At 38.2% G+C, this 26198-nt stretch overlaps 1 protein-coding gene across 3 annotated transcripts in view; it reads right to left on the reverse strand.

Annotated features, from left to right (window-relative positions):
* The window catches only part of IGSF3 (immunoglobulin superfamily member 3), a 128066-nt gene that overhangs the window by 7549 nt on the left and 94319 nt on the right, over positions 1 to 26198 (reverse strand). For all 3 annotated transcript variants that reach the window (XM_031967367.1, XM_031967366.1, XM_031967368.1), the window contains 3 exons: positions 10113 to 10523; positions 7304 to 7711; positions 631 to 1062 (listed from right to left, as the gene is read on the reverse strand). In XM_031967367.1, the coding sequence (XP_031823227.1) occupies positions 631 to 1062; positions 7304 to 7711; positions 10113 to 10523 (1251 nt within the window). The remainder of the gene's footprint in view (positions 1 to 630; positions 1063 to 7303; positions 7712 to 10112; positions 10524 to 26198) is intronic.

The raw sequence follows: 26198 nt of genomic DNA on the forward strand, positions 1-26198 counted from the left end.
TTGATATTTAGTATATGAGAAATTTCAGGGCTGTTAGGTGATGCCGTGGACAGTATGCTAGGTCTGGTGTCAGGAAGATCGATCTTACTGAATTAAAATCTGGCCTCAAATACTTATATAACTGTGTGATCCTGGGCAAGTCATTCAACCTTCTTTGATTCAGTTTCTTCACCAGTAAAATGATCTGGAGAAGGAAACGGCAAATCACACCTGTATCTTTGCCCCCAAAAAAACTCCTAAATGGGATTACAAAGAATAGGAAGTGACAAAAAATGATTAAACTATAATATATGAGAAGTTTTAAAATCTTAGTATTATCATGGAAAGTTTTGACTTGAGGATTCCCTGAAAGGGCTTAGGGATTCTCGGGGTACCTGGACCACACTTTGTGAACTGCTGTTTTAGTGCTTATTATAGGTGTTTACCTTTATCCTGCCTTTCCTTCTAGAGCAGGGACTCAAGATCATCATTCAACTTTTTCGTCTCTCAGCAGCTAATGTACGACAGATTCCCGGGACCAATTTGTTGGCTTGTGCTAGTTATGACAGGGAGTGAATTTTTCCAGTTCCCTACCAAATACAGTTTGAAAGCTCACACGTCTGTTTAATATTGCAATTTTAAAAAATTCACCTGTGTCGAGAACTTGGATGCCAATTGGGCCAGATTCCTCTTCAGTCAGCCGGTACCATTCTTTCTGAGGGTTGGACAACCATTCTTCCACTCGGCAGGAATAGTTGCCCGTGTCACTGGGATCTGCTTGCAAGACCGTCAACCGGTACAGCACAGGTGAAAGTCTCTGGAACCGGAGCCTGCCCTCCCAGTGATTGCCCTCGGGGCCAAAGATGGCATCGGGTCCCACACTTAGCATGGCCTTTCGTTCTATTTCCTCATCTTCCAGCGTGCTGCCTTTCTTTCCTCCTGCTTTAGTCCTGAGAGCATACCAAGCAACCGCAAAGCGGGATTCCTGACTCGAACGAGATAAGATGTTGCAGTCCAGTTGGAAAGGGGACTTCTCTGGCACGGTGACATTGGGCACCACGGTGTCCACTTGTAGTGTGGCATCTGGTGGGGAGGGAAATTTGGAAAGAAAGAGTACAGAAAAAAGGCTCTTTAATAGCTTTGCTTGAGCAGAGTGAACAATGGATAAATGAGTTACTCCTCCCCAAGTATCCATGACCAAAAGAAGAGTTGAGCATAGAACAATATAGCATGTGCTGGGCCCTTCCCTATGCAGACATTGCATCCAGACATTCATCTGAGCTTATCCTAATCCGCCTGATAGTTCTCCAAGGGATGCTGAGAGATGCTGAGGTGGGTTAGTCAGGTGACTTAGAACTTGTCTGACCCTTGGTCTGATTGTTTAAAAATATTAATTAGGGGAAGACGATTGGATAGAGCATAGGTCCTGAAGTCAGGAGGACTTGAGTTCAAATCCAGCTTCAGACATTTAACACTTACTAGCTGTGTGATTTTGGGCAAGTTACACCTCAATTGTCTTGCAGCAATAAAATAAAATAAAAAATAATACATATTAGGCTCCCTTGGGCATGGGATGTGGATAGGAAAGGAAAAGCTGTAATCGGTACCAGGGAAAGGGATTTGATCCCTCCAATTGTTGCAATCACAGATCCAATGTAGAAGTGAGTGGTTATAAAAAAGACCAATAATTCACTTCCAAGGTCCTGTGGAAGACTCTTTACTTTTTGGTTCTGTTCTCTACCACATCCTTGTGTAAAGTGTCCTAGAAATGAAATCCATGATAATAAATTCATTTAATTTATATATAATATCTTATTATATTATTGTATATAATATATATTATATAAATTTATTGATATTTAATAAATAATTAATAAGACAAATTAATAAATAATAAATTAATATAACTTAATAGATTTCTTTAAATAACAATAACCTTTTTTTAAAAGATGTTTTGGATTAGTACCAAATGGTAGTATTTTCTCAATTACAGTTTTAAGTTTTAAAGAAATTGCCTCCTGTAGATCTCAGATGGCTACAAAACCAGGGTTCCCAGGGTCTGCACGAACCTACAGCCAAACCCTCCAAATTCTTTATTACACCTGGAATTTCTGGGTAACATCTACATATGGATGGAAGGGAGAACAGAACAACATAATCTGTCAAAAGGAGGTTTTTTTGAGGCGAAAAAGCACTGCAACAGGGAATTAATAAAACCATTCACAGAGAATGTAAAAGCCTGATTTGAGAGCCTGAAATACTCCAAGCAGCATGCGTCTATTTTCCAGGATTATTATTATTGAGACAATCAGGCTTGGGTGACTTGCTTAGGGTCACACAGTTAGTTGAGTGGTACGTTTGAACTCACATCCTCCTAACTCCAAGATCTATACTCTATTTATTGTGCCTCCTCTCCCCATCTTAATACTACTTTCCAGAGCTGTGATAGGTTCTAGAAGAACAATACAGCAAGTCTCCTGGAGGGCCCAATATACTGCCTCAAAACTCTTAGTTGATGGACTTCCTGTCCTCTCTTTGAAAACTTTCCATGGCTCCCTATTGCTAGCTGTAGGATAAAATATAAACCCTTTAGCTTGGCATTCACGGCCCTTGACAAGACAATTTCAATCCTATAGAGGACTGAGGAAGAAACATACCTCTAATTTGGGGTAAAGAAATGATATACCACAATGTAGACTGATGAAAATATTTTCAGACACTGTATTTTGTTCTGCAGGGGGGGTGAGGGGAGGGAGAAAAATAACAATGGGAAAGGACAGTCAAATTAAAGTGTATCAGGTAAATTGGGCCATAGCTGTTTCCTGCACAAGAGTAAAGAATTCTCTTGTCTCTGTGCATTTATCAAGGCTGTGCCCCTTTCTAGAAGGCAATCCTCTCCTCATTTCTATTTTTTAGAATTCTTCTATTCCTTCATTGTTCAAGTCAGGTAAAATACTTCCTTCATATGTTTCTTCCCTGATCATCTTCCCTCCCCCTCTCCTTAAGTGCCTCTAGATCAATTTGGGTCAATTCTCTGCTCTAATAGTCTCTTATTATACTTATTTATGAATATGCCTCATGGTCCAATGTCTGAACAGGGGCTCTAGATTACAGTAATCTTTGTACCTCCAGCTCCACACTGGTGTTAATAAGGATCTGCTTAAATTAAGTGAAATTCGATGTGGAAAGGGGAAAGAAGGCCCTCCCCGACACCCAAGAGCTCATATGACATTTAAGCTCCCTTCAGCCCACCGTTTTCTGCTGACTTCCTGTCCCCTTCCACCTCTCTCCTGCCCGAGCAAATCCCTGCCTGCTATACTCCCAGCCTTCCCCTGAGGATCAGCAAGCCTCCTTCCTTTTCTTTGTCTCAGCCTCAACCCTACAGAGGACAAAATGCTGCAGTAAAATGGTGCTCCCTCCCCCACTCCAGCCCACAATACACACGCTAAGACATTTTTTAATGCCGTCACCTCACAGGACTATGTAGTCATTATGTGTTCCTATTTGGTTGCAGTCAAGTGTCTCGTGTGGTTTTTTAGTTCTTCCTCCTAATGACTGCAGGAAATCAATCCATGAAATTTATAATGTAGGCTCTCTGAAGGTAGGAACCATGATATGAATACATAGCTATCTATATCTACTGTAATGTAAAAACACATATATGTATGTGTTTATAAACATACCATGGTTCCTACTTATCCATGTTTCTCATATACACATATGAATAATATATGCTGAGAAATTAAATAAATATACTATATAGATGTATATATACATAAAGACATATGTATGCACGTGATTTTATATACATAAATACACACATACATGTATACATACACATGTATGCATACTTAGTGGAAGAGAGAAATGTTAGGAACTGAGATTTCATCAGGGTACTGAATCTTCCTTCACCAACACAAATCAGCATCTGCTCTGTAAGTTACAGTCCTCAAACTTTACCTGTGGCCCTGAGAGATTAAGGGATTTGCTTGGGACCAAGCTGCCTAGTATGTGTCAAAGGTAAAAGAGGAATTCAGGTCTTCCTGTCTTTGTCTAGTCATTCTACCATGGCTTCTCCTAATGCAGCTATTACTGATAATGATAACTGATAATTAGGTGGGGCAGTAGATTGAGTGCTGAGTTTAGAGTTAGGAATAATACAGTTTACATCTGGCTTCAGACACTTACTAGCTGTGTGACCCCAGGGAAGCAAATTAATCTCAGTTTGACTTAGTTTCCTCACCAGTAAAACAAAGATAATAGTAGCAGAGTTGTGATCAAATGAAATAATAATTGTAAAGCACTTAGCAGAGTGCCTGCCACACAATAAGTGCTACATTAGTATATTGAGAAATTAAATGTTATGTATATGCATGAAAAGATATATCTACACATAATACATGCATATATTTAAATGAAAATATATCTATTTCTTCTTCCATAGAGATGTGAGGGAAGGAGAGAGAGAAATAAAGTTCTATGCTCAAGTCCAGACTCTTACACATTCAGGCTGTAGGAGCTAATTTCTCAGTGCCTCGGACAACTTTCTAAGAATAAATTACCGGCATGATGTTGATGTCTATCAATAGATCAAAGGAAACCCTAAAGGGGCAAGTTTCTCCAATAACAGCTCCCCATATCATAGAAATCTAAGGTCTGAACCAAAAATTTAAAACAAAACAAAACAAAAAGTAAAAAAAAAATCTGATTAATCTTCAAAATGACTTCTCTTATACCTAAGAAACAAATGCACAAGCAACTCAGTCAAGCTTATTCCATTAGGACTAACTGTTGGTCCATGAGACTCAATGCCAGGGAATGCATCCAAGCCAAAAAATCAGGATTTCATTTTACAGATTTCAGAACAGTCACAGAAAGAACATTGGCTGACGGGTCAGAAAATGAGAGATCTAGTGCTAGCTTCACCACTAATCATTTGTGTGTGACTTCAGAAAACTTATTTAAAACATCACTCAAATTTTCTCATCAATAAAATGTCGCTGTGGAATATTTTACTTTTAAATTTACAACTTTATGACCTTAGCCTTCCAGGTTGCAGTTGGCTTCCAAAAGTGAGAAAAGTGAAAATAAAATTAGTTGACATACTATGACCTTTGTTTCTGTCATAGCAAATGTCAGCGACCCAAGACAAGCTAGTATTCCCTCCAGTTTAGGCACTAAGATTATATTTTAAAAGATATTTCTAAATGATCTAATATTTGCAAAGAATTTCACATACATTATCTTACTTTTGCCTTACAACAATCTTGTAAAGAAGGTATTATTATTATTATTATCATTATCATCATCATCACCCCCATGTTAACAGCAGCTGATGAAAGTGTTTGGCTAAGTCACACAGCTATTAAGCATTAGAAATGATATCTGGACACAAGGCCCCTGGACTCTAAATTCAGCACCCTACCTACTAACAACACTGCCTCCCACTGGTTGGTTGATTGTTAGTCTTCATTTTCAAAAAGGACCAAAATGAGACCACTATGCTGGAATCAAGGTATAAAGTGTCCAACTGTGTGATCAGATCAATATGAGTTTGGAGATCTCTACCACAGGTCAGACACAAATAGGCTCTATGACCATTTGGAGTGGAGATGACTAAATCTGCACATCTATGTCCCATTACATGGGACATAAAAGGATTAAAAGAATACATCTTCAACACTAAGGGACATATAGCTGGGTGTAACATAACTTTATTCACTGAGATAGGTTAAAAAATGCTTATAAAACATTTTTCATATATATTATATATTTCCTTACATATTGTTTTCTTATATATTATATATATGTTTATATATATATATTTTTCTTATGTATTATAACAATTTACATGTACATAAAGTACTTTTGTAACTATAAGTTGCTTCCTATGGTTTCTCATTATGGCAGCTAGGGAGTATAGTGGACAGAATGTAGTCAGGAAGAATTCAAATCTACAGCTGTGATTTTGGGAGAGGCACTTATCTGTTGTCTACCTCAGTTTCTTCATCTTTAAAAGGGGGTGTTAACAATTCCAGGAGGAAATGAGAAAATATTTGTAATATATTTTCCAAACCCTACTGCTATCTGTAAATACTAGCTATTATTATTATTATTAATTTAACCTTCACAACAGTCTTATAGGACACACAGTGCGATTACTACTGTTCTTCACATTTTACTGATGAGGAAACAGAAATTTTGAAAGGTCTAGTGATCTGTTCAAAGTTACACACTACTAGAATAAGTATCAGAATAACCCTGATCTCGGGGCTCCAAAAAGCTAAGGCTCTTTCCATCACAGAAGGGACAGATGAATAAAAAGTATTTCTCTGTCTGAAACTAAAAATAGTACCATAGAGCCAAAAAACAGACAAGCTTAAAAATCATATATGCTAACATGTGGGACAGGCTGCTATCAACTCATTCATGCTAAGCATTCTTAGGCAGACTGCTAAATGGTAACTGGCTCCTATTTTGACAGTTGATGTTGCTATGGAAACATGGATCACGCATTTCCTGATTTTTAAGGTTATTTCTTTAAATTGGTAACAAGCCATATGTGTAGGCCATTCTATGCTTCTAAATACATTCTAAGAAGGAAAAAAAAAATGGGACAGCTATTAACATGAGGAAATTTAAAAGGAAAGCAGGCAGGAAGTTTGGGGTTGTTTATATCTTTTTATTTACAATGTACACTAATCATTCCTCACTGAAGATCAGCAAATAGGGGCAATTAGGTAGTGCAGGAGATAGAGCGCTGGCCTTGAATTCAAATCCAGCCTCAGATACTTACTAGCTGTGTGACTCTGGGCAAGTTACTTAACTCTGCCTGAAAAAAAAAATCAGCAATCTACCAAGATGCTTAAGGAAAAGAAAATTCAACTATTTTAAATTTTACACCCTCTGAAAATTTATTCCTTTAAGAAATGATATTTAAATGTTCTGTCATTAATTTTTAGAATTCATCCCATCTAAATGGGGAAGAATCATCCTTAAAATAATGCCTGAAGGTAGATGCTATTATTATTCCCATTTTTAGATGGGGAGAATGAATGAAATTAAGTGACTAATGCAGGGTTCACACAACTATTAAGTTGTGGAATTTGAAATCAGATGTGAGGATTTTTTTTTTCCCATCCAAAGTGAATTTTGTAAAAGAAATGTTTATGTAATTATGTAAAAAATAAAAAAAAATGTAATTATGTAAGTAACTAAGATTCTACTAGCATTTATTAATAGGCAATTTTGTTTTCTGTATGTAAAATGGCACTTTATAGGGAAAGTGTTCAATAGAAAGATTTGGAAGTCAGTTGCCCTTCACCTGGTCTCAATACTGTGACGATTGTCTGTCCTGAGGAATCTTCTGCCCGTTTGTACCACACGTCGCTGGGGCTCAGCAGCCATTCCTCTACCAGGCAATTGTAGGTCCCACTGTCCTGCACGGCGGTATTCTGGATAATGAGGCGGTAAACTCCCAGAGAAGGGCTTTCCAGATGCAGCCTCCCCTTCCAATGGTTCTTAGCGACCTGATCCCCATAGTGGAAGGTGGCCTCTCGACTCAGGCGGGCGACCGTCTCTCTCTCTGGGTGGTTGGGCTTCCACACGTGCCATTCCACAGAAAGTCGGGAAGTCCCGCTGGTGCGATTTAGGACCATACACTCCAATTCCACCTTCTGAGTTTCAAGAACCGTGATGTTACCTTGGGCCTGGCTCAACTTCAGGCGGATATCTGCCAACAATAGGGTAGGGAAAAGTCAGACAAGAAGGTGACCGAAGAGCACATTATCTTATAGACCAGAATAAGCAAACATACCTAATGCTGCAAGACCTAAATCAAAGGAACAGTGAGAAGAAAAGTTACTGTAAAAATCAGCAGATCAACCCTTGAATAAGGACAAAAATACTCCTAGAATGGGTTATATGGATCATTCTGAATCTTAGGGGGAAAAGTTAGCACACATTTAATAATTATTTCTGTGTGTAAGGCACTGAGGACACACTGAGGACTTAGTCAAGAACTAAACTGATAACTGTTCCCCTGGAAGTGTCCTGTGCTTGAACTGGGACCTCAGAAGTAGAGAATTCTCATTTAACTTCTAGTGGGAACTTTCCAGTGGAACTGGAAAGGCCTTTTCCCAAAACTGAATTTAGAGCTGTAGGAAAAGTTTAAGTAGCAGCACAGGCTCCAGGGAAAGACCCAGATTCTGGCGGCAGGTAGATACTATGTTGATTAAAATCTCAGTCATTGGAGATGAAGTTCTTTGGTTTAAAATTAATTTAAAAAACACATAATCCTAGAGAAGATAATTGATGAAGACTTTTTTTCAGCCATATATATGTATTTTAGTGTAAGATATGAATTATTTTATTCATATGCCTTTACTTTTTGAAAACTGATGGCAGATTTGAACGCAATGCTTTAATACACATTAATTGAAATGAGGAGAAAACAGAGGGTGGATTCTCAGATCACAAAACTTAATGAAGTATGATCGTACCTTAGCCTTTAAAATCCTGTTGGCTAAGCTAAAAACCCAAATCTACTACCATAAGTGATATTTCTATTCACCCCCCCCAAAAAAAAAAAATCCCAAACTTTTAACAAGGTTCATTTTCTTTCAAGCTGAGTTTTTTTAAAAAGGAATTTTCCAATATCTCTTTTTTCTCTATGCTAGCCCTGATTACTGTCTCCTTAAGTCAAGTCAAAAAGCATTTATTAAGTGTTTAATGCCCAGTTCTAGGCACTGTGCTACAAAAGGCAAAAACCTGGTCCCTGTCCTCAAAGGCCTTACACTCTAATGGACAACTGAAATCTCCAGGTTCAGTGCAAATGGGTACTGATAAGGCAAATCATGCCCTAAAGGCTTCTGAACATGGAATTAATTGGAAGCCCATATCCTATGGTAAATATAGGTAAACAGATTAATGTGGGCTGACCAATATGATGGTCACTGGCAATCTCCAAAGTTCAAAGAACCTAGTGAGAGGGTTTCCAAAAAAAATGAACACAGGCCATCAGAAACCTCAAGTGGACAGACATGAGATCCCAGCTGCACCCAGAAGTCAGGCCACTGGCTCTGTAGGCACAGAAAAGAGATTTTCAGAATGAGGCGGTTTTGCTTTCCTAAGCTAGTATCTGTCTCTTATTGTCCTTCTATCCTGTTCCCTTTATATATAAAGGGCAGCTATGTGGCTCAGTAGATAGAACACTGGGCTTGGAGTCAGATAGAACTGAGCTCAGATCTAGCCCCAGAAACATCCTAGCTGAGTGATTTTGGACAAGTACTTTAATCTCTATTTGCCACTGGAGCAAACCACTCGAGTATCTTTGCTGAGAAAACCCCACAGGCAGAGTTCCACGGAGATCCCAAAAAGTCAGACATGAGTGAAACAACTCAACATTAGATTGTAAGGGGCAGCTAAGTAGTGCAGTGGATAGAGCACCAGCCCTGAAGTCAGGAGGACCTGAGTTCAAATCTGGTCTCAGATACTTAACACTTCCTAGCTGTGTGACCCTGGGCAAGTTACTTAACCCCAATTACCTCAGCCAAAAAAAATAAAATAAAATAAAAAAATTATATATATATATATATATATATATATATATGTAGGGTTGTTAAGCTCCTTGAGGGCAGGGACTCTTTTTGCATCCCTAGTACTTAGCACAATACCTTTCCATGTATCCGGCACTTAATAAATGTTTATTGAATGAACATGTCTCTCTCCTCAACTTGACCCTTTTTCCTTAAAATACTTCAGGTAAATAGATTTATACACTGATGGGCTCCTTTAATTCCTTTGTAAAGCCCCTTTGAATTCTTACACCACCAGACATCTTTGATGATGGAGTGGCAGAGCAGCACAGTGGGAAGGGCATTGGATCTGGAATCAGGAAGACTGTGATTCAAATCAAACCTCTCCTTCAATGCTCAATATTTGTGCGACCTGAACAAGTTATTCAATAACTTCTCCAGATCTCCCTTCCCTTAGCTGTAAAATCAGGTCTCCAGGGGGGACGTATTTGGTGGCTTCCAAGTTCCCTTCCAGCTCAAAAGCTCTGATCCCACAATCCCTTCACACCCTGGAGGTTTCCCTATTTGGTGACAGGGAGGTGACCCCACACACGTTACCTGGCCGTTTCACAGTGACCTCAGTCCGACCCGAAACTTCTTCTGCCAGCTTGTACCAGGCATAGTTGGGGCTCAGAAGCCACTCCTCCACATGGCAGTAGTAACTGCCACTATCGCTGACCTGCGCCCTCTGGACAGTCAGGCTGAAGAGGCCACCGGACATATGTCTCTCAAACTGGAGTCTCCCCCGCAGGCCCTCCTCCTCAGCATAGGTGCCGTACTCAAACGCAGAGTTGTGAGTGGTCTTCAAGATGAGCTTTCCGTCAGCATCAGAAGGCTTGTGGACATACCAGAGGACTGCAAAGTGGGAGTTCAAGCTGGTCTGTGACTTGACCGAACAGTTCAGTTGGATGGGCCTGTTCTCCACCAAGGTGATGGTCCTCTTGGACTTACTCACTTGTAGCTTTGTCACTGTAAGAAAAGAGAAGACAGGTCACCAACCATAAGCAAAACATCCACTATCTCTTCTCCCATACACTGAAAAAAAGGCAGCCCTCCTCAAAGTGAATGTTCAGGTTTTGAGAGGATTTCAATGTATAAATCTCACACACTAACGTTTGTCCAAACTAGTAGCTCTTTTAAGAAATGATGAACAGGGGCAGCTAAATGATGCAGTGGATAGAGCACCAGCCCTGAAGTCAGGAGGACCTGAGTTCAAATCTGGCCTCAGACATTTAACACTTCCTAGCTGTGTAACCCTGGGCAAGTCACTTAACCCTAAATGCGTCAGCAAAAAAAAAAAAAAAAGATGAGCAGATGGACAGAAAAACCTGTAAATTTATATGAATCGATGCTGAATAAAGTGAGTAGAACCAGAACATTGTACGCAATAATAGCAACACTGTGAGATAATCAACTTTGATTGACTAAGCTCTTCTTAGTAATACAATGAGTCAAGACAATTTTAAAGGACTTATGATGGAAAATGCTATCCAGATCCCAAGAAAGAACTATGAAGTCTGAATGCAGATTGAATCATACTATTTTTCACTTTGGGGGAGGGTTTTTGGATGGTTGTTTCCTTTTGATCTGATTCTTCTTTCACAACATGATTAATATGGAAATGTTTTACATTATTGCATATGTATAATCTATATCAGATTGGTTGCTGTCTTAAGGAGGGCAGAAGGGAGGGAAAGAGAATAATTTGAAACCCCCCAAAAATTGTTTAATGAATCTTAAAAAATGTCTTCACATGTAATTGAAAAAATAAAATACTATTAAAAAAACTAAACAAAAACAAACTACTAGTCTTGACTGAAAACAAGGTATATAGGAACTGGTGGTATGGATTTTATGTCAAAGTAAAGTTATGAGGCTTCAGATTCTAAATTCAAAATGGTAGTATGGTCTCTGTCACTAAAAGAAAGATTGTATATTAAGAGATAGACTGCCATTTGGAATTGTGATTTCAGTTCATTTATGAGTAGACAAAGATTTAGAAATTTTCGTATGGTTTACTGAGTCCAATTTAACATGGGTAAGTAGCAAATCCAAGATCAGAACATAGGTTTTCACACTAAGCTTTCAACCAAGTTCATGTTACTTTAATGAAAAATTATTTTGTTGTTTTGTGCTTTAAATGTAGATATATGACCAATGGATGTTCCTGAATGTTCCTTCCACTTTCATAAAATAAGGAAATTCAAGGGATCAGGATTTTACAAGAAACTGAATTGGAAGAATTAGGGCCTAGGGCCTGGATGGAGATCACATTTCTTTTTTAATAATCATCATCGTGATGAGTCTGAAAAGCAACACGATGGAGTAGGAAGATTATGGCACCATGGAAAGAAAACTAACTTGAGAATCAGTTATACTACCAAGCCTGACCATTATGCTAAATGCTGATGTTACAAGAAAGGAAAATCCACAATCACAGTCCTCAAAGGGGCTCATATTCTAATGGGGGCGATAGTAAACAACCATGAACATATAAGATACATGCAGTATAAAGAGAGATAATCTGTAAGGAAGGGAATTGGGAGGCGGAGGCAAGGAGGAGGATGGTGTAAGAAGACCTGGATTCTAATTTCACCTCTGCTACTACTTGTATTACTTTAAGTTCCCTGCATCTCAATTTCCTTATCTGTAAAAAATTTTGAAGAGATAACCTCTAATTCTAGATCTATGACCAAATGACCTTGAACTCTAATTCTGAGACTTTACTACTCATGTGACTAATGACACTTCTCTGCATCTCAGTTCATCATCTATAAAACGAGAGGGCTGGTCTAGATTGCCTCTGAGTAGTCTTCCAGCCTTAAATCACTGGTCTATGACATGGCAGAAAGTGACAGAGAAAATTGGGGTAGGGCTATCCCAGGGAAAATAGGTGCTTGGGTGAGAAAGGAGAGAATAAAAGGAAGAATAGTCACCCTATTAAGAGACCCTTGTTCCTTTTTCCCTTCTGCCAAATGTACTAGGGTGCCAGAAAGAGAAGGAAGAACTGACTCCAGAGATGATGAGCTAATTTGTGATGAGATTAATTCTCATACAATTGTGATAGGACCACAGATGAAGAGCTCAAAGGTGAAACTGGAAATCTGCTTCAATCTCTTCATTTATTTTTTTTTCTCAGAAAAGTAAACTAAGACCTAGAGAGACTAAATAATTTGCCTTGAGTCACCTCAATGGGAATCTGTTCTCTGATACTGTTATTTCAGGTATGAGGCAACTAGTGGAACAGTAATTAAAGCACTGAGTTTGGAATCAGAAAGACTCATCTTCCCGAATTCATATCCAGCATTAGTCACTTATTAGTTGTATGACCATGGACAAGTCACTCACTCAGTTTGCCTCAGTTTCCTCATCTATAAAATGAGTTGAAGAAGGAAATGGCAAACCACTCCAGTATCTTTGCCAAGAAAACCCAAAATGGAGTCACAAAGAGTTGTTCATGACTGAGTCGTAACAATAACACTTCAATAGGTATTTAGACTAGATACATAGCAAAACAGAGATTTATAGCAGGTCCTCAGCCTCCATCCATTTCCATTGTTATATATCTTGTACCTGGTTTTACTGGTTCTGCTCTCTTCATTTTGCATCAGCTCATTTAACTCCACCATGTTTCTTGACCATGTCTCACAGCACAATAATCTACCATTACATTCACATCCAGCGATTTATTGTGCCATTTCGCCATCAATGAGCATCTGCCTTGTTTCCACTTCTTTGCTGCTACAAAAGAAGCTGCTATAAATATTGTGATGTGTTATGGAACCTTTTTATCATTGCCCTTTTTGGTGTGGACACTCAGCTGCGGGATCTCTGGATCAAAAGGGAAAAATGCTTTATTCACTAGGCTCTGTAAGGATAATCTGGCACAAGCTACACCTAAAGGGAGTACTACTCTAGGTTTTGTAGCTGAAACATCTTATTTGCCCCGAGGCATGTATGCAAATAACTTTAAGATTGCTTGAAATCTCCATCACATACAACTATTACCACAGTGGGTTCCTTCTTATTAGCAGGCTGTAATGGCTACCTCTGTTCCCTGTAAATAGTTACTGCTAACAAGGTCAGTAGGTTTCCATTCTTTCTTTATATGAAGCTTTATTCATATAGGAACCAAATCTCACTTGGGAGTGGGACAGGGAAGAATGAAAATCTGCTGATTACAGGCTGCCCCATACAGAGCCTGTGCCAGAGGTCAGTCTGGTGAACACAAAAAGCTATGCTCTGATGAAGCTCCAGCATCCTCTGCTGGCCAAGCTCTTGGTTTTCATGGAAGTATGGGATATCAGTGCCAGGTGCAGCTGAAGCAAAACTCGAAGAGCACACTTGGATAGAACAGCTGATTTTCTTCTGCTGGCTCTGGCTAGTTAGTTAGTATGCAGTGCGACCCATAGTCCAAGTCTCATTCCCAAAAGGGCCAGTTACTTTCAGAGAACCAAAAATGGATTAAGTCACAACTGGTGTGTGTGTGTGTGTGTGTGTGTGTGTGTGTGTGTGTGTGTTTGCATGTGCGTAATCCAGCCAGCTGTCTAGTCCATGTGTGCTGTTGATCACAAGAAGAGTGGAGAGAAAGAACTGAAAGTGTGTCTCAGTCTAAGTCCTGGACTATGAATCAGGCTTTGGAAGATTATCAAATTTTTATATACATTATCACATTTGATCTTCACAACAATCCCATGAGGAAGGCATGTGATATAAAAGAAAGAATACTGGTTCTAAAATAGACTCAGAGGCTGGATTCAAACCTGCCCCTGATGCTTACCACCTGTGTGACTGACAGAATTCACTTGAACTCCTTGGGCCTCAGTTTCCTTAATTGTAATATAAAAGGGTCAGACTAGATGATCCTAAAATAATATAGAGGCAAAATAAAGGGCTATTTCTATTTGAAAGATAAGGAATTCCTCATGTGACAACTGGCATCAGTGGTAACATCTAAACTTAGATCTACATTGACTCCAAACCTATGACTCTTCATTATACCATACTGCCTCATCCTAAGGATATCTGTAGAACAAGTCATATTTTCATAAATACATACATACCACCCAAGCTACTGGTCAATAAAACTGAGGAAAAAAGCTTACTGACAAACTACTAGACATCTCTTTGTGGAAAATCCCATTTCTCAATGCCCTATTCCTGCTTTGATATTTTTGTTAATTAAGTCCAACATTCAGCTTTCTTTCCTACTCAGTGACAGACCTTCGAGGGCAGATTTTGGTAGAAAGCTCAAAAGCTTGGGAAATTTGATTCATATTAGCTTGCCAGTCTACACCTGCTAACTGATCCAGATTTTTTGGACTGGCAAGCATCCTGTGACACATGCAACATCCAGTTCCGCCACCCCCCTCTTTTTTTTTTAAAAGCTTTTCCAAACAAATATTCCATATGCAGATGAGATCAGTACAGATGATACCATCTGAATTATCTGGTTCTTTGCCAAATAATTTGGTTGTTTAGTGTAGTGTAGAAATAGCCTTAAAATGTATTATTAATTGGGGCCAGATTATTTTTGCAACCGTTACTAAGGAAACCTCAATTGCTATAGAAACTGCATATGTTAAATTGGTATCCTATGACTAAACAGCAACACAGTCACTGGGCACAGAATGCAAGAATCAAAAGAGAAGAAATGGTTTTTTGTTGTGTGTTTTTTTTAAGTCATTTCCATTTATTCTCCTCACATCAAAATATTGTGAAGTGTTGAGAAATTGGAAAGAAAGGCATTTGGGGAATAAGGCACACAGCTGGCAGGCAGGCCAGAGCTCAACTCCTATTCCAAGCTTGCTATTTTTCTCTTCCACATCTCAAGTCCAGCAAGGGTTACGTCTGTAGCCTGAGGCTGATTGTACATTCCTACATCCAGTGAAATCAGTTATACATTCTTGGCTGGGTAACTGACCAATACTGCAGCACTTTCTTTCTATTTAAATGGCTAACATTCTTGTTAAATTCTTAAATTACAAAAATACTAGGCCTATCTGGTGGTTGCCTCATCATTCACCTGAAACTTCTCTTTTCCTCCAAAGTTACCAATGATGGATTGCCAAATTGAGTAGTCTTTTTTCGGTCATCAATCTTCTTGATTTATCTAATGCATATGACACTATTAAATATTCTCTTCTCCTCCCAATGTTTTCATCTATTCTCCTCTCTCCCAATTCACCTCTTTTCTGGATCATCACTCCTTCTCAGTCTTCTTGGTTCTATATCTATAACAGACCTAACTGTGGGTATTCCTCAAGATTTTACTCTAGATCCCCTTCGCTCTTCCCTTTACAATCTTTCTCCGTAACTTTATCAGTTTCCACAGACTTAATTACACAGAAGTCATGGATGTTTGTTGATACTTATGTATCTATTTAATTTATATATCTACTTCTATATACAATGTATCCCCTGAGCTTTTAAGTCTCACACTACCAACCGGATATTCCAAAGACATGACTCAATGTGTCCAAAATGGAACTCATTACCTTTCTCCCAAAATCTTTCTCTCTTCCAAACTTCCTAATTTTTGTCAAAGGCAGTTTTTTAAGGTTTATCACCTGGGTTATTTTGTTTCCTCATTTTCACATAGCCAAAATTGCCAAATCTTGCCATTTCTATCTTCACATATGAAATCTTCCTCTCTCTTCAAAGTGCTACCCTTCAGTCCAGCTCCTCATCATTTAGAATAAAATAACAGTCTCCTAATTAGTCTTCTTCCCTCAACTCTCTCCCCAATTCAGTCCATTCTACACAGTATTACCAGAATAATTTTCCTTAAGTACATATCTAATCATGTGACTCTCTTACTTAATCTGATCTAATCTAATCTGATCTCTAATCTCTGATCTCTAATCTAATACTTAATCTTAATCTCTCTTACTTAATCTTTTTTCTTTTTAGCTTCATTGGTCATCTTTCACTCTCCAGAATTTTATGACCCAGACAAAATGACCTTCTTTCTGCCCCTCATACATGACACTATAGCTCCTATCTCCATAATTTTACATTGGCTGTCTCCCAATCCTAGAATGTTATCTCTCCTTCCTTCTGTTTCATAAAGTACGTTAAAATGATGCTGAGGTGTTATCTTTTGCATGAAGTCTTTCCTGCTCCCAAATACTAGTGCCTTTCCTCCCAAAAGCCTTTGTATTTAACTAATTTTATCTTTATGTTGTATATATTTATATATGTACTTTTTGTAAATTCACTGAGAAAAAATTTTCTTTTCTTCCCTCTTTCTTTCTTCTCTTGCTCCCTCCCTCTCTTCCTTCCTCCTTCCTTCCTTCCTTCCTTCCTTCCTTCCTTCCTTCCTTCCTTTCATATTTATATCCCCAGTGCCTAAAACAATACTTGGCACAGAGTAAGATTTAATAAACACTTGTTAAACGACTGACTCTCTCTCAGCCTCTATGAAACCAGAAATCTCAGGAGCCAGGATCCATCACTTTCAGTGGTAGCAGCACCATCTTGTTTAATGATGGAATGCGGTGCATTCTGCTTTACTTTTAAGTTATCCCCTGACTATTTGTTCTGTTGGAGAATTTCCAAAATGAGTCCCTCATTAAGCTAGGCCCCTAATTCCAGATTAAATCCAATTATCTCTTCCAGATACTCCTAGAGCTTTCCTCTTTCTCCCCTACTTTTTCCTCTTCCCCTCCTCCACCCAGGCACTCCTGGGACACAAGTGCCAGATTAGATGCTGCATTCTTAATTATATGCTTTTGTCTACACTATTCCTCACATCAAGGGAGAATCCTGTCTCAGTGAACTCTCTTGAAATTTTCAGAATCCAACTCTAATGTCCATTTCTCCAGAAAATCTTCCATGACTACTTGGCTAACTACTAATAATTTCCAGTCCCCTTAGACCTCATCTCATCCTTTCAACAATTTGCAGATCATTCCTCCTAACAATCTACTGAGATGAACAGTTTTTTTTATAGATAAAGAAACAAAGATTCCGAGAAACTGAGTCCCATCCCCTTCAAATGATTAAGGTCCAAAAACCCCAGTCCATGAGCCAATAAGCACTTTTTTAAAAAAAAAATCAAGTTTTACCAATAAGCAACCTAAGGCTCAGAGTCATTAAATGATTGGATCAAATGCCAAGTTAAAGTCTGAGGTAGGATTCAAAAGCAAGGCTTTCCTAGCTTTCAGAATGGCTTTCTAACCAGTACCCCACGCTGTCAAGTATATAGCATTTGTTTTATAATTCCAACGCACAATCTTAAACTGTATTTCATAGTTATCTATGTTTGTCTTATCTCTCATAGACTATGAACTCCTACAAGAGACAAAATCTGAATTCTCCCAATGCCCTGCATGCAACAGGCATTTTTTAAAAAGCTGCCATGTTTGTTTGTTGTTGAAGTTGCTATATTAACACTACTGACAACCGTGGCCCACAGCAGTTACATACGTAAACTGCAGAATTATTTGTCCTGACCAGATACCAAGTAAGGAAGTAAATAGAGATTTTTTTTAAAAAAAGGCTTCAGTCTTGGAAGACAGAACAAGCCTTTGGGAAACGGAGGACTCAAGTAAAACAAGGATCAGAAAATCTAAAGCGCTCCAGAGAGAGGGACCTTAGAAGGCACCCTGTCCAACCTTGTCATTCTATTAATGGAAAAATTACAGGACAGAAAGATGAAATGCCATGCTAATGATTACAAAGGAAATTGGAAGAATCAGGATTTGAACTCAGGTCGGCCTCCAAATCCATTACCCAGTCATGAAGCCTTGTCATATCTCAAATATCCCAATGAATTTCTGATTATTCTGATATGGATATTCTCCGCAAGGAGGTTAGATAGAAACTTGGCCTCCCATATATATGTTCTGATGATTATGATAATTTATTATATAGCACTTACTATATGCTAGGCACTATGCTAAGTGTTTTACAAATATTGTTTCATTGATTCCTCACAACAGTGTTGCCAGAAAGATGCAACAATCATCCCAATGTTAGGGATAAGGAAACTAAGACACGAGGATGCTAAATGAGTTGCCCAGGGTCACAAATCACCTCGTATCTGAGGCTGGATTTGATCTAAAGATTTCCTGACTCCAGACCTAGCATTCTGTGCTCCACCTAACTGTGCCATGTTTTCTCCCTAATATCCCCAAGATGCTAGTAGAATTCTCATTGGTTATTGATATATAACCATTGCATCTTTTTATTGATAGTATATTTCCTAGGTAATACATCATTTGTTATCTATTTCAGCAAAAGTGAATTACCTTCTGAATTCCCATGGGTCCTTCTTTGCTTCTTTCTTATAGCACTAATATATCATCTCATGTTCTCTCTTCCCCTCTACCCTCCTCCACTCCCACCTACTCCCTGTTCAGTAACTACTATGGCATCTTGCCCACAGCAGGTATCTATATTCCAAATTATAGAATCTGAGCTAACTGAGATTTTAGAACTCAACTAGTCCAACCCTGTAGAAGAAGCAAGAGTATGTCTACATTCAAGAATGATCCCTTCTGGAAGACTTATAGTGAAAGAAAACACCTTATTTCACAAGGCAGCCAAGTACATTGCCACAAGCTCTAAATCCTGGGAAATTGTTTTTGATGCCATACTTTTTGCCTTACCTTCTACTCCTCCTTCACACTCCTTCTTCCCTCCCTATCCTTAGTTCTGTCCTCTGGAATCACACAGAATAAAACCAAGCTCTTCTACATTTGACACCCTTTCATATAAGTAGTTTGGTAAAATGAAAAGAGTGCTGGATTTGAAATAGAAGATTTGGTTACAAATGACATCATGCCATTTATTAACTCTAAGCCCTTTGACTCGGTTTCACGTTTTAGGTTTGGACCATCTAGAGTCCCTTCCAAACACTATGATCCCATGAAGAATATTGAAAAACAATCTTCTCCAGGTTAAACAATTCCAGTTCCTTCTAACAATTTTATGATGTGAAATGGCTGAACAAGTTAGGTATCTGAATGGAACAGAATGCTACTGGCTTATAAGAATGATGAAGGGGATGGTTTCAGAGAAACTTGGGACAATTTGTCTGAACTGATGCTAAGTAAAGTGATAGGAGAACAAGTTATATTGTGTCAATAACATTGTAAAGACAAATGACTGAAAGGCTTAAGAATCCTGATCAATGCAATGGCCAATATCGATTCCAAAGGATCCATGATAAACTGTGCTATCCTGTTCTAGAAAGAGAGGCAAAAGATTCAGGGTACAAATTGGGGTATGCGGTCTTGGGACATGGCCAACATAAGGATTTGTTTTGACTGGGTATATGTGTATGTCAAGCAAAATATACTTGTGTTTATTTGTTAAAAGAGCTTTGTTTCCTTTTCCCTCCTATCTCTCCACTCCTTCTCTTATTGATGGTGGGGGGAGGAGATAGGGAAGGAATAATACTGGGGGGTGGGAAGCATAGATATTTAATTTTTTAAATAGATATTTAATTAAAAAATGAAAAACAATTCTATAATATGATACAAGTTCCCTCATTATCTTGGATATCCTGCTTTGGATATGCTCCAATTTATCAACGTCCCACTTAAATAGACCATTAATTCTGTAACTCAGAAGCATTTGTTGAAAGAATTATATGAAGTCACTCTGATGAGTTTCAAGCACTAGCCCTGCCCCACCTGCCTCCACATACAGTTCTTTACTACCACCAGTAGCAGCTTGAATAGTGAGTAACTTTGTTCAGAAGCCCTAGGCCACTGATGGAAGACAATGATGATGATACTACCTGACATTTATATATGTAAAGCATTTTAGAGATTTGTCAAGTGCTTTATATTAGAACATCTCAATGCACACTAAAGTCAAATAAAGGTAACTATGTGGGGCAATGGATATAGAGCCAGACCTGAGTTCAAATCCAGCCTTACTATGTGACCGTAGACAAGTCACATAACCCTGTTTGCCTCAGTTTCTTCATTTGTAAAATGGGTTAGAGAAGGAAATGGTGAACCACTTCAGTATCTTAGCCAAGAAAACCCCAAATGGAGTCACAAAGAGTTGGACAGGAATTAAACAAGTGAACAGAAATAACAACATTAACTGAAGTAGACACTGTCACCCGTCTTTTTTTTTTAAGCTTTTTATTTCTGAAACACATACAAGGATAGTTTTCAACATTCACTCTTGCAAAACCCTGTGTTCCAGATTTTTTTCTCCCTCCTTTTCCTCCACTCCCTCCCCTAGACATAAGTAATCCAATATATATTAAACATTCTTCTATACATATTTCCACAATTATCATGCTGCATCAAAAAAAATAAGATCAAAAAGGGAAAAAATGAGAAAGAAAAGAAAATGCAAGCAAACAACAACAAAAAAGTGAAAATATTATGTTGTATCACTCCCATTTTATAAATAAAAAAAACTAAGTTAAATAATTTACCCAGAGTCACAGCTGTGTCTAAAGCTGGATTTGAACTCAGGTCCAAAGGTCTAAGGCAGAATTCAAACCCAAGAGTTTTTGGGTTTGACGCCATGTCTGTTCACTAAATTTGATACATGGACCCAAGGTAGAAGGCAGGGAATTATCTCTGCCTGTGCAGAAAAAAATTTAAACTATTTGGAAGAGAGGGAGGGAAATTATGGGAAGGGAGCAAGTTCCTAGATGCTGAAGCTAGGGGAAGCGAGTACCACAATCCAAGTGACTGGTTAGTCGATTTATCCAGCTGTGACAAAGAGTCAGTGGATCACATGCTCTTGAATAAAAATCAGAGGAAAAGCCCCCAAACAGCCAGATCAGCATTAAGGAACAGAAGAAAACTGGTTTGGCAACATCCACAGGGTATTAAATATTCATCCCGACTGCCCATCAGCAAAGTCCCAGGAGCAAGGCAACTACTGACAGGATAGCTTTCTACCACCGGAGGCTGTCCAAGTATAAGCTTGTTTATTGCTCTGTCAATTTTAATGTGCAATATTTAATAGCCAGACCAAGATCTGGTTGTAAACATTTGGAAAATGAGTGCTGACATTTCTCTTATTGCTTCTGTGTTTGGAGAGACACAGTGGTAGGGTGCTTTTTGTGTTGGCCCAAACTGGAGGGATATTAAGTTTCAAAATTAAAAGAGTAAAAAATGATTAGGAATCAAAATATGTCAACCTGGCTTAAAAAACAAAAAATAAAAAGACAAAAGTTCTCCCTACTGAGTTTCTCATAGGGGCTTGAACATAACTGACGAAAGAGTGGGAGTCAAGCTAGGCTCCACCCATTGGCAATGAGCAAATGGCCCTGCACTTGCCTCTCAGGAATTTCTTGGGTTTCCTTTGTGGGTGGGTAACAATGGATCCAACACTTTAATGTAGACAATGATTAGAAGCAGGGATATTAGCCTCCCCTCCTCCCTGATTCAGACCTACTTAACTTCCACCTGACTCAACATTCCAATTTCTAATTTAATTTTATTTGAGGATTTAACCAAAGAGGAAAGTCAGCAGAACTTAGAGCTTGAGCAACCTAAGAGCAACTAAAAGAGTACATTATTTGAAATCAGAGGACCTGAGTTTGAATCTCAGCTCTATCACCTACTCCCTACCTGGGGAACCCTGGGCAAGGTCTTTGTCCTTCAGCTATAAAATAAGGGCCCTGGACTAAATGAATTCTAAGATCGCTTCTAGCTACAAATCTGTGATCCTAATGGCAATAAACCAATGATAATCATTCCAAGTTCGTACCATCCCCCTGTATGGCAAAGTCACACTCTGGTGATACAAATGGATAAACAAGGAAGATAGCTTTCTTAGAGTAAATAACATCATGGTGAACACTGACTCTTCAGGGAGCAGTATGAGTCAAGCAACAATACATCCCCTTGGGTTTCCATTTAACTCTAGGAGTCAGAAGATGGCCAAGGAATAGAGGGGAGGTTAAGGGATAAGACAATAGAGCAGCATATTCATCCAAGAGAACCATTCAATCAGAAGCACTTAGAAATACTTAGATACCAAAAATAAGCCAAACATTATGAAAGATGCAGGAGGCAAGCAACTACTTCTACACTAAGAGAATGGAAAGGTGAATGAGTCAAAACAAAACAAAATACCTGAAATTTCCAATGATCAAAGAAGCCATTAGGCAGAGTGAGCATCAGTTTACCATATGCACCAAAAACAAATCTTGTATCAAAGAGCACCAAAGTGCTTCTCTGGAACTCAGTTCCACAGATCATAGCTTAGGACTCACGGATACAGAACACAGAAGGGAGGTAACGGATCTCTATAAAAATAGCATGGGGTTTGAAAAATATAAATGTCAAAAAGATTTCCCTTCACCTACGCATTCCCTATCCCCCACAAAAACAACTAACCCAAAACAAAACAGAATAACAAAAAAACCCCAAGAAACAAACCCCAAGCAGTATGACTAGACTGTTCTCTTCTGACATCTCAAGTACACAAAAAAAGGAAGATAAAATATTTTGAAAGTAAAAACAGACAAACTAGAAAGAGTACATGCAAATATATGATCCTCGGGGAAATCACAGCCTCCTTCTTCCTCTTTCCTCCATCTCTGGTGTAAGATGAGGACACCAGTTTCTAAACCAGATGGGTTTGAGGAATAATAGGGAAAGTGAATATGAAACAATTTGGAATATATTAAGTGCTACAAGCATAAATATTTAATAAGGTGGGAAAAAACCACACTTAATGGGATACATCCTCCCTCGTGCTTGACACTCCCTAGCAGTAATGCTGCTCTTCAAGGCCCTAACTTAACTCCTGTTAGTCATAATCATGTACTTTTAGGGTATATATCTCAAACACAACTCATATGCACTAATTTCTTATATATATATATATATATATATATATATATATATATATATACTCAATAAATACTGCTTTACAATAAGCACTCCCATTTTACAGTAAAGGCTCAAACACTGAAATTGATTTGCCCAAGGTCACACAAGGCAACTAACTTTCCTAATTTTCCCATATCAGTTTTGATCTAATTCCACAAAGATCACATGCATATCAGACACCAGATACAAAGACAAAAAAAAAAAAAAAAAAAAAAAAAAAAAAAAAAAAAAAAAAAAACAACCCTCAACACAGTTCCTGTCTTAAAGGATTTAACATTTTACTGAGTTTTCTCCTCTAGTGGCCACTCTTTCTTTATGTATCTCTCTGTCTCTGTCTCTTTGTCTGTCTCTGGATTATTTAACTAAAGTCTTTTATTAACTAATGCTCACTGCTATTCCCATAACTAAATGAACTTACTTAAAATTCCTTTATTTTTATTTAAAAATGTAAAGTACTTTGATTTCAAAAATATTTATTTTTTAAAAGCAATTTCCAGAAACAATTTGGAATTATACTTAAAAAAAAGTTACTATCATGTTCATATTCTTTGATTCAGAGACTGCCGTTAAGCATATACTCCAAACAGGTCAAAGACAGAAAGATTCTACATACACTCTCCCTAAACTCTGTTACTGATGAGATACCATTATCTTCCCAAATATCATCCCAAACATCCCAGACCAATCAACTGTCAAAGTCCTTTCAACTCTAACTTGCTAACACCACTCTCTTCCCTTCTCTCTTCTGACACTATAAACACCCTGATAAAATTTCTTTTTATCTCATATCTAAATGACTGCAATAACATTCTAGTACGTCCTTCTGCTTCAAGTCTCTCCTCACTCCCATCTGTATGTCACTGTCAATTTAGTCTTGAAGTGAAGGGTTTTCTTCTCTTTCCCCCATCCCCCAATTCAATAACTTCTTATAGCTCCCTATTACCTCCAGGATCAAATATAAAATCCTTTTGTTTCACTTTTTTCAACCCTTCATGCTCTTCCTACCTTGCCAGTTTTCTCATATTTTATTCCTCCACTACAGATTCTATAATCCAGGGACATTGAACTTCTTGCTGTTCCCCAATTCTGACCATTTTCACTAGCTGTCCCCCCACATCTGGGATACTCTTCCTCTTCATTTCCACTTTCTGACTTCCTACAAGTCCTAGCTAAAGTCCTCTTTTCTGCAAGAAGCCTTTCCTAGTCCTCCTTGATCTAGTATCTTCCCTCTGAGATTACCTCCAGTTTATCCTGTATATCTCTTCTCTGCTCATAGTTGTTTGTTACCTAATCTTCCCCATTTGTCTTTGAACTCCTTGAAAGGAGGGACTGGACTGTTTTTTGTTTTCCATTTTGTTCTGCTTGTTTTTAACTTTCTTTGAATCTTCTGCACGTAGCACAGTGCCTTGCACATAACAGATAATAAGTGTTTGCTGGCAGAATGACTGACATATACACCAAAAACATACACAGTAGCATTTGTTGTGGTAGACAAGAGCAGGAAACAGAGTAAGATGTCCATCAGTCGGGAAATGATTAAACAAAATGTTGTGGTTATTATTAAATCATTTTTTCATTTGTATCTGACTCTTCATAGCCCCATTTGGAGTTTTCTTGGCAGAAATACAGAAATGGTCTGTCATTTCCTTCTCCAGCTTATTTTACAGATGAGAAAACTAAGGCAAATAGGGTGGACTGACTTGTCCAGGGTCACACACTCCAGGTCCTGCACCCTGCGCACTATTGTGCCTCTTAGTTGCCCCTAAACACACTGCGGTATATAACAAATAAAAGAATCACTGTGCTGTAAAAAGTTATAAACGTGAAGAATTCAGGGAAACAAACTGATGCAAAGTGATACCAGCAGAACCAGGAAAAATAATATACACAACGATTACAACCACATAAATAGAAAAGACAATAACTTCTCCCCCCCCAAAAAAAACCCACCCCAGAATACTGTACATTTACCAGGTATGGCTCTAAAAAAGACATAAGAAAATTCACTTTCTTTTTTTTTTTCTTTGTAGAAATAAGGGGTTGGGGTGCGGAACAATGCATATATACAGTCATATTTAAATTATGTGTTTAGTTAATTTTGTTGAAATATCCCCCTTCCACTTTCTTCTGTCTTTTGTTTCAGGGAATGATCTCCTAGGTAGGGAACAGGGAAATAATAGATTTAGAAATAAAGGTGTTTTAAAAACAAAAGATTTAAAATAGTATTCTTAAAAAAAATCATTTCCAGAATCTCTCTTATATTCACAAAGAAAAGAATATATAGGATGTAGGAGCCAGAAGACCTGGGTTTGATTCTCAGATACAGGTATTTCTGAATAGAGTGCTCTGTCTGGAATCAGGAAGACTTCAAGTTCAAATCCCAACTCAGACGATCATTACCTATGTGACCTTGGAAGAGCTCTCTTGGCTTCAGTTTTCTCAACTGCAAAATGTGGACAATAATAGTACTTACCTCTCAGGGTTGTTGTGAGACTCAAATGAGGTAATATTTGCAAAGCACTTAGCACAGAACCTAGCACATAGTAGGTACTATATAGATGTAAGTACCATTATTAGATGGCACTAATTAGTTATATGACTTTAGTCAACTTGCTTCTTTCTGAACTGCTGTTTTTTTGATTTGCAAAATGAAGACACAAGTTCAGATTTCCTCCAGGAACTCTCACAGCATCTAATACTCTGTGACTCTGTTAAGATGTTTCTGGTCTAATCAGTAAATACTCAATCCCATAATCAGAAAAGATTTTTATCATAAAGGAGTCAACAAGTCTTCCAAATTATTCGCTTAATATATACT

This window comes from Sarcophilus harrisii, chromosome 4 (genome assembly GCF_902635505.1).
Source record: "Sarcophilus harrisii chromosome 4, mSarHar1.11, whole genome shotgun sequence".
Taxonomy (NCBI): Eukaryota; Metazoa; Chordata; class Mammalia; order Dasyuromorphia; family Dasyuridae; genus Sarcophilus; species Sarcophilus harrisii.